The sequence below is a fragment of the Trifolium pratense genome, linkage group LG7, assembly GCF_020283565.1.
Source record: "Trifolium pratense cultivar HEN17-A07 linkage group LG7, ARS_RC_1.1, whole genome shotgun sequence".
NCBI classification, from domain to species: domain Eukaryota; kingdom Viridiplantae; phylum Streptophyta; class Magnoliopsida; order Fabales; family Fabaceae; genus Trifolium; species Trifolium pratense.
In genome coordinates this window covers 12,270,015-12,287,700 of record NC_060065.1, presented here as the reverse complement: position 1 = coordinate 12,287,700, position 17,686 = coordinate 12,270,015, and the positions used below count along the sequence as shown (strand labels likewise).

The 17,686-nt window shown below is 36.4% G+C and overlaps 1 protein-coding gene across 1 annotated transcript; it reads left to right on the top strand.

Moving 5' to 3' along the window:
• Nucleotides 1-481: 481 nt before the first annotated feature.
• Nucleotides 482-9,191, top strand: LOC123897024 (lysine-specific demethylase JMJ705). Its single transcript, XM_045947520.1, has 7 exons — nt 482-1,529; nt 2,401-2,479; nt 3,047-3,114; nt 3,247-3,397; nt 3,641-4,335; nt 5,276-5,851; nt 6,759-9,191. The coding sequence occupies exons 1-7, from the start codon at nt 713-715 to the stop codon at nt 8,960-8,962; spliced, it is 4,590 nt and encodes a 1,529-aa protein (XP_045803476.1). The 5' UTR covers nt 482-712; the 3' UTR covers nt 8,963-9,191.
• Nucleotides 9,192-17,686: the final 8,495 nt, after the last annotated feature.

Genomic DNA, 17,686 nt, shown 5'->3' with positions numbered 1-17,686 from the left:
AATGACAAATTCAATAATAAAGTAGTTTATCCAACTCATAATCATGCCTTATTCAACGTCAATTGTTTTTCATGGTCAATTATATGTTGTCATTTCCAAAGTTATTTTAAAGAATGAGTTAAAGATATTGCTAACCAATGTTAACGAAGAAAATACCAAAGTAACTTCAAATGTGATGTATAAATAAATAAGTTTTTTAAATGTATAAACACATATTTAACATCTATATCACATTTAGATAACTTTTATTGTTACTATTATTTTGATAATACCAATTATTTCAATTTGAAATTACTACTTATACAAATAATTTTTTGACATTATAATATAAAATAGAGCATAACATAAGACCCGTGCATCGCACGGGTAAGCGTCTAGTTGTTAAAAAATTCATAAATAGTTTGATCTTGAAAAAAACAATTTTTTTTAATAAATAAATATTTTATCTTTAACATTTCACAGTATTAAATTACAAAAAAAAGAGTAAGGAGAAAAAGAAAGAACAAAGAAAATGGTAGTTTGGTAAATAAGAGAAGAAAACAGTGGCACAAAACACGGTTCCTGAAATCCATCCATCCATCCATCCACAGTAATACTAATACTGATATCAGTGATATGCTTTGCTTTCCTTACTATAACCCTTTTCACTCGCGATAGTGTTTATTCTTTTTTCATAAATGTGAATAACAATCACAAAAATCTCTTTTCAGCCATGGCCCTTTCTGAATCAAACGCTGACGTATTCCCATGGCTGAAATCCATGCCAGTAGCCCCCGAATACCGACCTACTCCAGCAGAGTTCGAAGATCCGATCGGTTACATTTTCAAGATCGAAAAAGAAGCTTCCAAATACGGAATCTGTAAAATCATTCCACCGTTTCCACCCTCACCTAAGAAAACCGCCATAGCTAACCTAAACAGGTCACTACCTAATTCCACATTCACTACACGTCAGCAACAGATCGGGTTCTGTCCCCGTAAGTCCCGACCCGTTAAACGACCCGTTTGGCAGAGTGGGGACCACTACACCTTTACGGAGTTTGAAGCAAAAGCTAAATGGTTTGAGAAAAGTTACCTGAAGAAGCATAGCAAGAAGAAGGGTAATGGTGGTGGTGCTCTTGAAATGGAAACACTGTTTTGGAAAGCGACGGTTGATAAACCTTTTTCAGTTGAATATGCAAATGATATGCCTGGTTCCGCTTTTTCGATGTCGTCGTCGAAATTTCGTCACTCCGGTGAGTCTGCTTCGGTTGCTCATAGTGCTTGGAACATGAGAGGGGTTTCAAGGGCAAAAGGGTCTTTGTTGAGGTTTATGAAGGAGGAGATTCCTGGGGTTACTTCACCCATGGTTTATCTTGCTATGCTTTTTAGTTGGTTTGCTTGGCATGTTGAAGATCACGATCTTCATAGCTTGAATTATCTTCATATGGGTGCTTCCAAGACTTGGTACGGTGTTCCTAGAGATGCTGCTGTTGCTTTTGAGGATGTTGTTAGGGTTCATGGCTATGGTGGAGAGATTAACCCTCTTGGTTAGAGTCTCACCATTTTCCTTACTTCTGTTTTCCAACATTATTATTGAAAATAGATATCTTCATATGCTTCTGTTTCTGCCTGCATTATAAGGTTTATGATGTTCTGTTTCTGTTAGTTATTTGGGGATTGATTTATGTAGACCACTTCTTCAGAGTAAATTTGTATTGTATAGGAATCTCTTTTGAGTTGTTTTGCTAAACTTGTAAAAACTCATATAGAACCAATTCTTAGAGCTTGTTTTCCTGCAACCTTTCAATCTTTTACTAGTACATTGTCTTGTAGTTTGTCTCATTCTTTCTCTGCATGCATGTCTTGTGTCATCTTCCCACAATCCCGAGTTTCAGATTAAGGCAAGGCACCGTTGTTAATTTGCTAGTCAAAGAGTTTATGTTTTTTTTTTTATCTCTGTTTTAATCTCACCCTGTTAGAAGTGGGTGAAATTCTAATTGTAATAAGGAAAGATGGGAAAATTAGAGGAGGCAATGAATGAGCCTACTGATTGAAGATAATTTTAATTTAGTGAAATCTTACTTGACTGGAATTAGGAATCTACCCTTATTTGAACATGCACCCATCTTCTTTGATGTACTCTCTACAAATACACCACCTTATTATAATTATCTCGTTTCTAGGTTTTGTGTTCAGTCCAGGTTGTCTTCATTGTTATTATCTTCATTTATTTAGTCTTGATGTATCATGTTTTATTTTTCAATCAATGAGGAATATGGATTGGTCCAATCTTGTATTGCTGAGAGTAACTGGTAGTAATTTCCATATGTTGAAGTGAAAGGATGACACTTAACTTTTGTGTTTATATTTGAGTGCACATGTTACATACCTTATCGGGTTCTTGTTTCCTGTGAACAGTTACATTTTCTATTCTTGGTGAGAAAACCACAGTGATGTCACCAGAAGTGTTTATTAGTGCAGGTGTTCCATGCTGCAGGTACTAATTTTTATCGAATGTCATACTATATTTTGTGATACTCCTGTTTGGTAAATCATCTGGCTAAACCTAGCGTTAATTGCCTACACTGTCAGTTTTGCTGTGGCCTGTGGGTTATTTACAATCTTGCGTTAATTTTATATGCTGTGAGATGGGACCTAGGCCTAGCTGCATGCTTCATGCTTGGTTCCCTCTATTTTCCCTTTATAGTGTGTTTGGTTCTGGGTTTTTGGAGGGGAGGGGAGGGGAGGTAATATTTTAAATCTTATTTGTTTGGTTCAATTTTTAGGAGGGGAGGGAAGAGGAGAGGAGTAAAATCCCTCCTGCACTCAATCTTTGCTCCCCCTAGTTTCAATGGAACCTTTTTTTATTTTATTTTTCTTTGAAGGAATATCTTATCCTCATCCTTTTAACCTCTCTGTTATCTACTGATATATTTTTTAATATTGTAATTATGGGTGTCGGTAATCATAGTAGTAGTCATTAGACCATTTTTTTCAGTGCTTATGTATGGTGGTGCATACTTTTTATGCATCTTGACTTCAACTTTCAATTGCTTTGAATCAGGTTAGTGCAAAATGCTGGAGAATTTGTTGTGACATTTCCAAGAGCCTATCACACAGGGTTTAGTCATGGTACAACACACTATTTAAGAATGTTTCCCATAGGGTCAACGAGTGTCTCTCTCTGAGAGGGAAGGGATTAGCCTTTTTAATATTTCTTCTGCCAATAGTTGAGTGCTAATGTTTTGAATGTATATTGTGTAGGTTTTAATTGTGGAGAGGCAGCAAACATTGCAACACCTGAGTGGTTGAGGGTTGCCAAGGATGCTGCTATTCGGAGGGCTTCAATAAATTATCCTCCCATGGTTTCACATTTCCAGTTACTTTATGACCTTGCCTTAGCTTTGTGTTCAAGGTTTGTCTTTCCCTATTCTAGTCTTTTGTAAGAGTGTCGCCAATATCTTATTGAATTATTTAACCAAATGGAGTTTCAAGATGTAACTCCCCAATTTTAAAATCTTTGGATGAATCATTCTAGATAATACATTAACATGTGTGTGTGTGTGTGTGTGTGTGTGTGTGTGTTTGTTTGTTTTTGAAGACCATATAGCTATTCTAATATATGCTTCCTGTTAATATCCTTATTCTTTCAATACAGAGTCCCTGGGGGAATCAGTGCGGGACCACGGAGTTCTCGTCTTAAAGATAAGAAGAAGGGTGAAGGAGACTCTGTAGTTAAAGAACTATTTGTCCAGGATGTGTTACGAAACAATGATCTGCTTCATGTACTTGGAAAAGAATCTTCTGTAGTACTTCTTCCTCGCAGTTCAGTTGACATTTCTATTTGCTCAAAATTACGTGTTGGATGTCGGCAACAAAAAGTGAACCCTGGATTTTCCATTAATGTATGCAATTCTGAGGGAATGAATTCCTCAAAAGGTTTTGTTTCTGATGATCTGGTATTCAACAGGAATTGTGGAATCGTTCAAGAAAAAAATTCTCATTCTGTGAAAGGCGAGTTTAATCTGTTGTCCGAAGGGAAGGGGATTTCCCCATTTGATGCAAACAGTAACACATCCCCTTCAAGTTCCAAGCAGCTTCATAGAAGCAAGGAAAGTGAAACTAGTCAAGGAGATGGATTGTCAGATCAGAGACTGTTTTCGTGTGTCACGTGTGGGCTATTAAACTTTTCATGTGTTGCTATTGTACGTCCTAGCGAACCAGCAGCAAGATATCTTATGTCTGCTAACTGTAGCTTCTTTAATGATTGGGTTGTTGGTTCTGGAGTACCTAGCAATAAATTTACTGTTGCCGGTGAAGATGAAAATATTCCTGAGCCAAATATTCATACAGGCAGGTTTTACAAGTTCCATTTCTAGTATTTCAGATTTTGTATCATATTGTATAAAAAAATGGTTTATTGGTTTCTTCGGTTCTAATCAATAATGACTTTTTGTCAACAAAAAAGAAAATCAATAATGACTACGCATCCTGGGTATTTTTTGGCCCTGTTTCATATGCTCATTAGGAAGTATGTCTACATTCTATTTATTTGGTCAGTGTCCTATATGTAATTGCTGAACTGCATGGCCAACCGGTCCTGTTTTTTTCCTACTGTAGAGCAGAAATACAGATGTTATGCCTGTAGGTTCTTACTGGTCTTTGCATGGGCATGGACTGGGGCTTTCTTGTTTGTCACCCCTCCTTGTTTTTTGCCAAGATATTTTTCTGTTACATCTCTGTTCTGTTTGGAAATAGTTATCCTCCTTCCTCCTGTTCTTTTTAAAATGCTTCCTTTTGTGAATAAATGGTTGTATATAAACTAGCTAGTCTGTGGGCTTTATTCTTTTCTCTTTTTATGTATTTGGGGTTTAGAAGGTTGGTTTGTTTTCTTTTGGGCTTCTATAGACCCGAGATAGTTGAGTTATTTGGTAGCGATATTCAAATTCTGAACTCCGGAAGACTAAAAGATTTTATCTTGAGTTTTGTGATAGTTGAAAAAGCGGAGTTGTCCTGCCACCAGTGTCATAAACTGGTCATTTGTTACATAGTACCAAATGTCATGATGATATGATAGGATTTTAGTTGGGATAATAATAGAACAGGAGCATGTACTAATGCCCTTTAGTGTACATTTGAAAACACAACTTAGGTATTTAAGCAACCAAATGCTTTTACATCTTATTTGTTATCTCTCAAAATTTTGACAAATATAAATTCTTGGCTTTTATTTTCCTCAGGAATGATTTAGGTAAAAGTACTGATGTCTGATCCGCTTTGTTTTGTGATGTAGAGTGGACAGAGAAAAATGCCCAAGTAGAGGCTTTAAATACTGAAGGAGGAAATGCTAATACAGCTCTTGCATTATTAGCTTCAGCATATGGAAATTCTTCCGACTCTGAGGAAGATGCAGTTGACAATCATGAATCAAATACAATACACTCTACATCAGAAAGTTTGCCTTCTAATGTTCAGGTTTCCCATGATAATCCTATGACTAGGCATGATAAAGATGATATTCTTTCAGAGAGTACTAGTTACAAAGCACATGGGTTTGAGGGTAATTTGAGTCAGCCTTGTGACCAATCTTTGGAGGATCAGGATTATAAAACCACTTCAGGAGTTGCATTGGAAAATACAAGGCAAATGCCTTATTCCACCACATATAGTTCCCAAGATGCTAATAATGCTGAAAAATCACTGTCAGTTGAAGCCATGGTTGCTGTCAATCATAAAAATGCTTTATTGGTACCGCAATGTGACGAAGACTCATCTAGAATGCATGTATTCTGTCTAGAGCATGCTGTAGATGCAGAACAGCAACTTCGCCCAATAGGTGGAGCCCACATATTGCTCTTGTGCCATCCAGGTCTGGGGTTGATTGATTTACTATGCATTTATGTAGTCTTGTTTATCCCATATCCAAGTTGTTGCAAAATAACTATATTCCTTTGCTTTTTGATGCTCTTGTTCCTACTTCTAGTAAAAGCTTTGAACTCTTTTGTAAATAAATGGCATCATACGATTCACTGACAGGGTAAAATTTCTATACATTATCTACAGATTAAAAATAAACATTTGTTTGCCAAAAAATTAAACATTTATTTATTTGCTCGTGGTCCTCCTTTTCGTGTCTTTTTCTTTTCATGTATGCTATGCAGCTGGTCACATAGAATGGTATAGCTTTTCTCAAACTAGAAACATAGGAGAGCTTCGTTATATAATCAATTTCTTGAGTAAAAATAAATTTTAAATGGAACTCTTTATGTTAACCGGTGTCCTTAAGAACCAAAAATAGAACATTCTTATTGGGAAGCACAGTTTTTGAAATAAAATTCTTTCTATTTATTGATTTCTTAACTAATAAAAAAAATCATGAATATTAATTTTAAAGCAGTTGCCCCCTTTTTTTTTTTAACTATTTTTCAAGCCATAGACTTTTGCAAAGGTATTGTATAATTTTTAATGTGATGGGCAGTGTAGGAAACTTACTCTTTACTAGTTCTCATATTTCAGCTTTGGAACTTTTTTAGCTATGATATATTATAGTCAGGAGGATGTCTAAAAAGATTTGAAAAGAAGTATTTTTTTCAGTTAGTTTCATGGATCAATAATAGTTGGTGTATTAACACCTCATTGCTATTGATTAACTTTATATTCTTTATCTGCATCTCACATGATTATGATTACTTTACTAGTGTTTATATTGTGTAGTTGCTTACAGTTTACTGGTTTTCTTTTTTGCAAATCATTCATTATTTATTTTACATGTTTAGATTATCCCAAGATAGAGGCTGAAGCAAAGTTGGTGGCAGAAGATTTGGGGATTGATTACATGTGGAAGAATATTACCTACAGGCATGGCACCAAAGAGGATGAGGAGAGGATCCAGTTAGCTGTGGATAGCGAGGAAGCGATTCCTGGGAATGGGGACTGGGCTGTAAAGCTAGGAATAAATCTCTTTTATAGTGCAAATCTTAGCCGCTCTCCCCTTTATAGCAAGCAGATGCCTTACAATTCTGTTATATATTATGCATTTGGTCGTAGCACTCAAGCAAGCTCGCCCATAGAACCAAAGGTCTATCAGAGAAGGTCCGACAAGCATAAAAAGGTAGTTGCTGGCAAATGGTGCGGTAAAGTTTGGATGTCTAATCAGGTCCATCCCCTTTTAGCAAAAAGGGATTCTGAAGATGTTGAGGATGAGAAAAGTTTACATGGATTGGTATTGCCTAATGTGAAAATTGAGGCATCTGGAAGTACCCCCAAAACTGAAACTGCTATTACAAAATCAGGTAGGAAAAGGAAAACGACCATAGGCAGTAGACGAACCAGGAGAGGAGGATTTGTTAAAAAAGACGTGGTTTTAGATAATTCCGCTGAAGATAAACCCAATCCTCGGCCAAGGAGGATTGTTAAACAAGATGGTGCAGCTGAAAGTGATTTAGTTTCTGATGATTCGCTTGATGATGATTATCGCATGCGACGTATGAGTTTTAATGTCAAAAAAGCTAAATTTATTGACAATGATGCGGTTTCAGATGATGCAATGGACCTTGATTCTGATTGTCATCAGATGGGAGAACTTAGAAGCAAGCAAGTTGAATATACAGAGAGAGACTCAATTTCAGAGGATTCTTTGGATGTTGGTTCACTTCAACACAGAAAGACTTCTAGAAACAAGCATGCCAACTGCATAATTGAAGATGCAATTTCTGATGACCAAATGGAGAATGGTTGTCAGATGCAGCAAAATAGAATTCCTAAAAAAAGGCAAGGCAAATCCCTTGCTGAAAAAGATTCCGTGATATCAGATGACCAACTGGAGCTGAACATGCAGAAGCAGTGGCGGAGTAATTCTAGAAGTAGGAAAGCCAAATACCTCACCGAAGAGGATAGTGTATCAGATAACCAAGCGAATGTCTATTGTCGCAAGTACCAAAGAAGGACAGTCAAAGTCAGGCAAGCCAGATGTGTAGTAGGGGAAGATTTAATGTCTGATGACCAATTGAAGGATCCCTTTCTAAACCAGAAACCAAGTATTTCTAGAAGGAAAAACAAAGTCATTGATAGAGAAGTTAAAAATGAAATGTCTGATGACCAACTGGATGATCACTTTCAGAAGCAGCAGAAAAAAATTCCTAAGGGCAGGAGGCACACCAAACAGACTGATGAAGAAGTTATTGATGACTCGGCTGAAGATGATATGAGTTTAAATAACGAAATGGAAGATGATTCTCTTCAGCAGTACAAGAGAACTCATCCAACTAAACAATCCAAACCAAAGACACTTAGACAAATGAAGCAATCCAAATCCCTCCAGATAAAAAACCAGACACTTCCGGTGAAACGAGGGGTTGGGTTGCGGATGAAATCAAAGGCTGCTCAGCAAGTAAAGCAGCCTTCTCGTTTGCGGAGTAAACAATCTGGTAGCTCCAGAGAGCCTAGTTTAGATATGGAAGAGGAGGAAGAAGGTGGACCTAGCACACGCCTTAGAAAGAGGGTCCAAAAAGCTCAGGAGTCTGAAGTAAAATCAACAGAAAAGCAAACCAAAAGGAAAAGTGCAAAGGATGTTACAGCTACAAAGGTTTCAGCTCGCGATCCCAAAACAGAGGACGAGGAAGCAGAACATCAGTGTGACATTGAGGGATGCACCATGAGTTTTGAATCAAAACAAGAATTGTTGCACCATAAGAGAAATGTCTGTCCAGTAAAAGGTTGCGGAAAAAAGTTTTTCTCACACAAATATCTGGTGCAGCACCGGCGAGTTCATGAAGATGACCGTCCCCTGAAATGTCCCTGGAAGGGGTGCAAGATGTCTTTCAAGTGGGCATGGGCTCGAACTGAGCATATTCGAGTGCACACTGGTGTACGTCCTTATGCGTGTGCCGAACCAGGTTGTGGGCAAACATTCAGATTTGTGTCTGATTTCAGTCGTCATAAGCGAAAGACTGGGCATTTAGCAAAGAAGATTCGTCAATAGCAAAGTGCAATAGATGTTGTTACTTGACATGTTTTTAGAGTTTATAAATCCATTGCTTAATTGACCAAGCTAGGACTAACATTTTAGGATATGTCTGCAATTGCCATTTGTAACAAGTAGCAATTGCCATTTGTAACAAGTATTAATTCTGTTTGCTTTGGGTCTTAAACCCATTTTTTCATTACAATTAAAGCAATTGCTTAATTCTCACCCAGTTATTATCACATCACACGGAAATGCTTTTCCAACTTTTACATTGTGAATCGTGATGATATATTACAATTAATCTCGAACGTGTATCTTTCATCTGTTGTCCCTTACATTTTTAATTTGTATTTTTAGAAATTATTTTATCAGAATGAGAATTTAATTAAAAAAAGTAAGTTATTTTGAACTCATTTGTTATAAATTAAAAGCATAATTTTGATGGATTTAATTGATATGCACCGACGGTGTAAAATAATTTTACACTGTCAACCAATACCAACCATGTTTTCCGCCACATCACCCCACTCCACACCACTTTCTTGATATGACATGGCAAAATAATGAGTGTTTATTGGACGATTGTGCAAAACTATTTTACACCGTCGGTGTATATCAATTAAACTCTAAAGAAATATGGGTAACTCTTCAAAATCATCATGAAGGATCATACATATTTACGCAAAAGTTTTTCAATTGAAACCGGAATAGTTAAAAAAAGTACTCTGGAACATTCACACAAACTATTCTGTATCATACATATTTACCGGAATACTCATCAAATATTGTTTTCTAGTTTGTAAACATTACATTATTTTTACCAGAATAATGATAAAATGTTTTACAGTTTGATGAAACAAATTCGAAGAGGCAATGGTGGTGTCATAAACAACAAAGTAGACATTTTGATGGGATGGATTAAATCTGGGTAGTTTTATTGGAATCTCTGATGATTGCAACTTTGAATTTTATTTTTAGATAGGAGGGGAACATAACAAAGCTATACTCATAGAACAAAGATAAAAAAAACGCAGGCCACAAGTTGATGAAACTAGGTATCAACTGAAGCAGCCCCTAACAAACACAAATACCTGGACAATAAAAAATCACCTTGTCATCCGGTTACTAGGTTGAAAATTCAATAAAATTGATTTCTTTTTTTTTTTTCTTTTTCAAACTAACCTTCCCTGAATAATATGAACAATCTGAACAAAATTAGCAAAAATTGAAAGAACTCAAACCTACCCCAAATCTTAAAACAAATCAATATTATGTGAAACAATTGAATTTTCAGATTTGGGTTTATTCAATTTGCTTAACCTGACTTCTAATGTTTGAACCAACTTCATAACTTCTATGTACTTTATGAAAAGAAGAAAAAAAATTAAGTGCCTATATGATGTTATTTAGCAAAAAAAACTTGACAAGGATAATATTAATAGGGATTTAATTGATATGCACATAGTGTGCAAACAAACCAGTAATCAACAGAAGAGAATCTGTAATAAAAAAAAACTTAAATAACTAATTCGTTCACGTAAGTTCGTGAGTTTTTGGTTTTCGTCTATGTATTTTTTATTGTTTTTAAAAAAATTCTGAATATGCAAATCCTTTTGATTTTGTTCCCTGATGTCAAAGTTTGTTAAAAAAATGCATATGTGGCAAATTGAGGCTGACGTGGTGTGACCCGGTAAACGAAGATGATGTGTCAAAGATGATGTTGAGTCGTCCACTGAGGGACTAAATCCAAAAATAAAATTGTAAAGAAGGACCAAATCTAAAAAAACGAAATTGAACTCAAAATCATATTTTTTTTATTTCTCTAAATCCAGAAATTGACTCATATATCTCTAAACCCAAAAATTTGTATTGAAGGTATTAAATCGATATTTTCTTCTTCCTCCTTCCTAGAAGCTTTATTCTTCAATTTTTTTTCTTCTCTCCAACTTAAAATCACCATCTTCAAAATTTGACATGATTTTTGAAAGGTTAATTAATATTCGAATAAAAAATAGGAGGAAAAAAAAACAAAGAAAGGAAACGATTAATGGTCTATCAGGTTGAAATAGTAACTGATTCATGATTAAAAATAGGAGATGAGTTGGCCCAATAAAAAGAAGTGTGTCTAAAAAGATGTGTTTGAGGGTGTGACTCTAACGTTCTTCTTATTAACATGGCCATTCAATTATAATTGTTCCTTTTTTTTTTTATAGAAATAATTGTTCTTTTTTGCATATCTAACTACTATTGAAAATAAACATATCGTGTGGATTAGAGTTACAATTACCAATACATCAAGTATATATCTTATCTTATTGAAAATAAACCTTTCTTGTGGAATTGAAATAAACTTTTCGTGTGGATTGAAGGTGTGAAAACACAAGAAGGGGGGGGGGGGGGGGTTGAATTGTGTTTTAGTCAAGTTTAAAACTTTTTCAAGTTCTTAACTTAACCTCAACAGCAGCGGATAAATAACACAATAAAACAAGTTCAGAGAGAGAGAGAGATCACACAAGCAATTTATACTGGTTCCTCTCACAAAACGAGAGTAGTCCAGTCCCCTTGCACTTCCAAGGGATTTCACTATAATCACACAAGATTACAACTGCTCAAGCACACAAGCAAGAGACTTCACCACAATGCTCAAGCACACAAGCAAGAGACTTCTCAAGTACAAATGAAATGAATAATAGATTGTATACAACAGCTCTTAATCAGAACCTACAAGAACAAATACTAAATATTTGAACTAAAAGTGCAACAACACAGTTCAGAGGTTCAGAGCTTTGTATGAGGAATTCAGAGTTTGTTCGTGCGTGTTAATAATCCTTGATTATAAATTTATAACTGATTCCTTTAGAATATATACGACTAGAAAAGAGTCGTTGCAAAGAAGACCGTTGAAGTAGATAATCTTTTGTCTTCAAGCAGCCTGTCTTGATGCAGTTTGGTTGTATCCAAAACTGAGAAAGAGTTTCAGGTACTTTGACTACTGCAGAGAAAACTTTCCTTATTCAGCTAACACAACTGATGACCCAGTTCTCAAAAGAGGACAGACAAAAAGAGATTAGCTGTTCTGATCAGGCTTGAAAGGTCCTTTTCTTCATTGGTAGAAGAGTTGACTTGCAAAAGAGAATCTTTACAAACTTCAAGAAGATCATCAGAGTTTGATGAAGCTAAAACCTTAAGAAGTTCTGAAGACTTCATCGTCTGAAGATTACAACTTATGAAGTCCTTATCTTCTGATCATTAATCAGAGCTTAATTGAATCTAAGTCCTGCACACTTAAATTAAATTTTTAGTCCTTCCAATTGTTTATTAATACTTTGTTATCATCAAAACCTTAATAGATTTAGGGGCAAACATTTTTAAATCAATTTTGTTCCAACAATCTCCCCCTTTTTGATGATGACAAACATAAGTATTAATTGACAATTGTTGTTAAATTAACTTATCATGTTTCTCTTAGGTTTGTGAGGTTTGCAAGCTCCCCCTAAGATTGATACTCCTTAAAGCCTAAGCTTTAAGTTTTATCCATGATATTTTAATTTAGTATAAGATTAAAATAATTTGAGATAAAACAAATTTCATATCTTTCTTCAGAGTGAGAGGTTTGCAAGCTCTCCCCCTAAGTCTCATAAGGCTAAGTTAAAATTGCACTCTTAACTTATCCTTACTTATGAAATTTATTTCAGTTTCAACTTACTTAGTCTCCACATTGAAATACGTAAAACAAACTTAAAAGAAACAACTTTTAACTTAACGGATAAAAGCGTGAGCGTGGTTTCAGCTTTGAAACTTATCGCTTATCAATTAATGCGTAACTACTCCCCCTTTTGTCATTATCAAAAAGTAAAAAAAATTTAGATAACCAAGACAGTCAAAGAAGAAGAGTGGTTGTTACAAAGGTGAATTTATTTCAAAAACAAAAAACAACGCGCTAAAGGGTTTATAAAAGGTAAACGAGTTAACATACATTCTTCACACAAAAACAATAATAAACAAGTATATCAAGAAGAATCAAGAAGAATGAGAAGGTTTAGTTCACGTATTGCAGAGTTTCGGAGAAAGAAAGAAGAAGAACGCGAAAAAGATGAGAATGATAAAGAAGACAACAAGAAACCACAAGATGCTGAGATTATAATCATTTCATCAGATTCTGAAGCTGAAGAAAATGAAGATGATGCTGACTACGTTGAGTTCTTGGCGAGCTATGTTCCAGAAGAAGAACAGGAAGAAGAAGAAGAGCAGAACCCAGAGCCTATAGAAATTTCATCAGAGGATCCTGAGGAGAAATCTGAGATTTCTTCTGAGTATTATCCTTCTGACTAGGATTAGGTCGTCTTTTTCTTTTAGCCAATGTACTCAACATCGTTAGATCATCAATAAAAATTTTCTTTTAAATTCATCTTGTGTTCTTATGTTCTTGTTTATCAAAGAAAATAAAAGTAAACATCACACAGCAAAAAAAAAAATATCAAACCAATAAATAAGTGAAAATTTAAAATAAGATTATTCAGAAGATAAATAACATGACAGACAAAAGGTGCAAAGAATCCTAAGGTTTCTTGAGAAAGGCTAAGAGCTGGTCAAATTTGTCATTCAGAGAACCCACGTTGGAAACTAGACCATCCACTTTAGATTCCAAATTGAGGTGAGCTGTCCTTTGCCTTTCCAAACCTTCTTGTTGCTCCCTCAGAGCTTCTTGAAAAATCTGCAGCTGATCTGCAACCAAAGGTGCCTGATCTTCAACCAAAGGTGCCTTGCCTTTATCAGAGGAGGGTTCACCTTCCTCAGGATAATCAATCATCAGAATATCAGCATCTTAATCATCCTCTTGGTTCAGCTCAGGGATTTCTTCAGCAAGTCTTGCAGCAGCTTCAGCCAGACGTTCATTCTCAATTCTTTGATCCTCAAGGCTCTTGAAAAGCTTGGAATCCACCCAGCATTCCCTAAAAACAGACATATGCCTTGCAGTAGCAGCAATAGCAGCCAGCTTAGCACGCTCATGCTCTTCATGGTTAAACCCAGTCAGTCGTTTCAAACTAGCTCTTGCTAAGCTGTCATTCAGCAGATGTACCATATCCAAATCCCGTTGTCCAATCACAGTCTTGATCTCATCACCCATAGCATCCAGAGCTTTGCAGATTTTAGCCTTAATAAGTGACACCTCCATATCCACATCAGAGGGACACACCAAAAACTTGTCCTGAATATGGGATAACCTAAGTAAATCATCATAAAGCTGATTGGAGAGGTTACCAAAAGGGTCAGAGGATGAGGGTGAGATATTGGGAATGGGAGAGTGTTTTGTTGATTCATTAGCAGGGTTGTCAATGATGACAACTTCTGCTTCTGAAGGTTTAGAGGCACAAGTATGAATGCGTGGATTAGGATTTGGTTCAGGAGTTGATTCAGAAGATGAGATGTCAGATGTTGATTCAGGATATATGTGTTCAGATGATGGTTCAGGAGATTTGTGTTCAGATGTTGGTTCAGGAGATTTATGTGGAGAGGGTAGTTTTGTGGGAGAGGTTTGTTCAGCAGTTGGAATATCTGGTTGAGGTTCAGATGATGGAATGTCAGATGATTCTTTTTGTGGTTGGGGTTGAGGTTGAGGTGATTTTGTTTTAGAAGGTGATGAAGATTTGTGGGTTTCATGAGTGAAAGGTTGATTATTGAGGGGGTCAGGGCTAAGATGTTTTTCTAGCTCAGAGAGGGGGTTATCAGAAGTTGAAATGTTGGGAAGAATAGTTCTAAGAGGTTTGGTAAACCCTATTCCAATTTCAGCTTCATTAAAGATGTACTTAGTAGACTTACCTTTGGGATCAAGAACTTGTTTCTGATGCATCCTAGTACTCAGAGTTTCTTCATCAGACTCAGTTTCTGATTCAGACTGAGTTTCAGAGGAGTCACTTTCTTCACTTTCCTCTTCATCAATAACAATAGGCTTCTTTGATGAAGTTGCAGCAGCTTTTCCAGAAATAGCTTCATGTTTCCTTTTTGTTCTTTGCTCAGCAACAGCTTCTTCTACTTTAACCTTCTTCTGAGCAAGAAGATCTGGTTTTTCTTGTTCAGCTTTCCTCTTAGGTTTCCTCTTAGGATTGTACATGTTTACAGGAGCTGGAGGGACCATACTCCTATCAACAGTATACCCTTCTTTTCTAAGAACTTCCAGATAATCTTGGATGATGTGCTCAGCATCCATTTCAGAAATTACTGGATATCCATCCACATACAGGCGATCTTCAAGACTGGCTGTAAACTCTTGTGGAGGTGGAACCAATTTAGACGAGATGAGACACATCTTGGTTAGAAAACTTGCATTCAGAATCTCAGGAGTGAACTTCTTTTCCACAAGTTCTGGATGGAACTTCTTCAGATTCTGAACAACATGACCTTGATACAGAAGGTCTGAAAGTAATCTTCGATAAGCGATGGCTGTCTTCCTCTGAGATTTGCTTGAGAAGATTGCCTCACAGATCCTCTCAAAGAAGTATTCTCCCAGATTCACTTTCATTCCTTTCAGAAGGAAGTAGATCAGATGACGATGAGTCCAGGAGATTGTATCAGTACCACCAACTCTTGGACTGATAGCAGCTAGTATGATCTTGAACAGCACTCTGCAGACATCAGTCAAACCCTTGACTTTACCCTTCAGTTTCAAATCTGTACACATCAGAGCCAGAAGATCATCTCTGTATCTTGTGTCCTTCTCAAAAGCATCTAACTCTATCCCAGAGTTATCCAAACCAAGCAAGGCGTTGAAGTGAATAGGAGAGAAAGCCAGATTCATACCACAGATATTTGACCTAATCTGTTTTCCAGTAAACTCCAATAAACCCATTTCTTTCCTAGATTTACCTTTTAAACTAGGATCTCTTTCAATAGCCGCAAGTTCTTCCTGCTTAGCTTCAGCCTTATCAAAAACTTTAGCTTTCATCCAGAATTTCTTCAAGAGATCTGGGTAAATAGGACCATTAAGCATGTTGAAGTACTTATCCCATCCTTGAGTGGAGAAGTACTGTTTCACATCGAACCCATTTGCCTTCAAGCTATCAAAATCTATCATCTTCTCAGAAAGAAAGATGAGTTCAGATTCTGGAAACTCCATTTCGTTCCCAACGATTTGAAGATTTCTGAACATGAACGGAGGAATCCTTGTTGTTGAAGATGTAACGACCCAAAATTTAGTATTCGTTATTTAATTATTTTATTACGCGAGGGCGTGATTTATAATTAAATTATTAAGCGGCGAATAATCATTTAGCGCAAACGTAAGTTAATGAGCGAGAAGTTATGTTGTTTGGGCTTTTGGGCGTGGAATAGGCATTGGGCCTAAGCCAATTGGGCTTTGATCCATGAGAACAATGGAGCTCTATAAGTAGCATAAGTTTGGGTGAATAGTCTCATAAGTTACAATTCCATGAGAAGTTCAAGAGCTTAGCTAGGGCAAGGAGCTCATGAGGGAGAGGAAGAGCTCGTGGGAGAGAAAGAGAAGAGCAAGCTTGTGGATTCGTCGAGCTAAGGTACGAGAGTTAGATTACATATTCGTGAGTGATTCGGAAGAGGGGAGGATGTCGATTCCTCCATTCCCAAACTCTTTCCACTCTATTTTCTTGTGGGTTTTGTGGGTGATTTTCTTAATGGAAAATGGATTCTTTTGATCCTAACATGTGTAGTGAACTCATGGTAGATGAGGTAAACAACTTTGGGGAGTTGAAAATGGGAATATGTAGATGTTTGATCAATGATTTGCATGTTTATGCAACTTTGCTTATTTTGCAAGAAATTGGCATGATTTTGATTATTTGAGGTATTTGGATGTTTGGAAGGGATGATTAATGTTCCTTGATACCATATATGTTTGGAATGGCTGTTTATATGAATTTATAACATGTTTGGATGAATTTTTGAGTTGATTCAATGTTAAACCGCCTTAGAAAACTCAAGAACAGATATTTCTGGTGTAGTTCGCTACGGATTCGCTACGGATTCGCTTAGCGAATAAGTTCGCTACGGATTCGCTACGGATTCGCTTAGCGAATAAGTTCGCTACGGGTTCGCTATCTGTTCGCCATGTACCTGCAACCCTCTGATGTAGTTCGCTACCTGTTCGCTACAGCGAACGTGTTCGCTACGTGTTCGCTACGTGTTCGCTACGGGTTCGCTACGGATTCGCTCAGCGAACAGCTCTGTGACAGCAACTTTTGATAATTGTTTTAAGTGCAATTAGGCACTTGTAACATGGTTTAAGGGTATCCTTATATGTTTGTTGATACATGTTGATGTCGTTAATGCTTATTGTTAATCGTTATATGATTCGCACGCGTATGCAACGACTTGTAGTTCAAGCAACTATGTTTATGTTTTAGCATTAATTTGCAATGTTAAGGAAATGATGTGTGTTTTATGACATAAGTGTAAATGAAACCTTATGTGTATAAAAATGGTTATGCAGATAATTATCATGTGAATAATTATGATTGGAGTGATAGGATATTGTGTTATCCTAATGTGTTAGATGTTGGAATTGTGTTTCCGCATCAGTGAATGAATAGCTTCGAGCTAGATAGCGTCATGTATTTGATGTGTTTAAAAGTAATCATGCATTCATGAATAATTGTGTTATGGGAATCATGTGAATTCCAATAATTGATGAAAATGGACTATGTTTATGAAAAGTGGCCGAAGATGGGATTATGTTGTCCGAGATCTGGAGCCCATATCCAAACATGA

What these genes read in the sequence shown, in the direction of transcription:
- LOC123897024 (XM_045947520.1), top strand. Translation starts at nt 713, where the DNA reads ATGGCCCTTTCTGAATCAAACGCTGACGTATTCCCATGGCTGAAATCC. An exon ending in TGGAGAGATTAACCCTCTTG is followed by an intron (nt 1,530 to 2,400) that starts GTTAGAGTCTCA and finishes TCCTGTGAACAG; the next exon opens with TTACATTTTCTATTCTTGGT. An exon ending in GCAGGTGTTCCATGCTGCAG is followed by an intron (nt 2,480 to 3,046) that starts GTACTAATTTTT and finishes GCTTTGAATCAG; the next exon opens with GTTAGTGCAAAATGCTGGAG.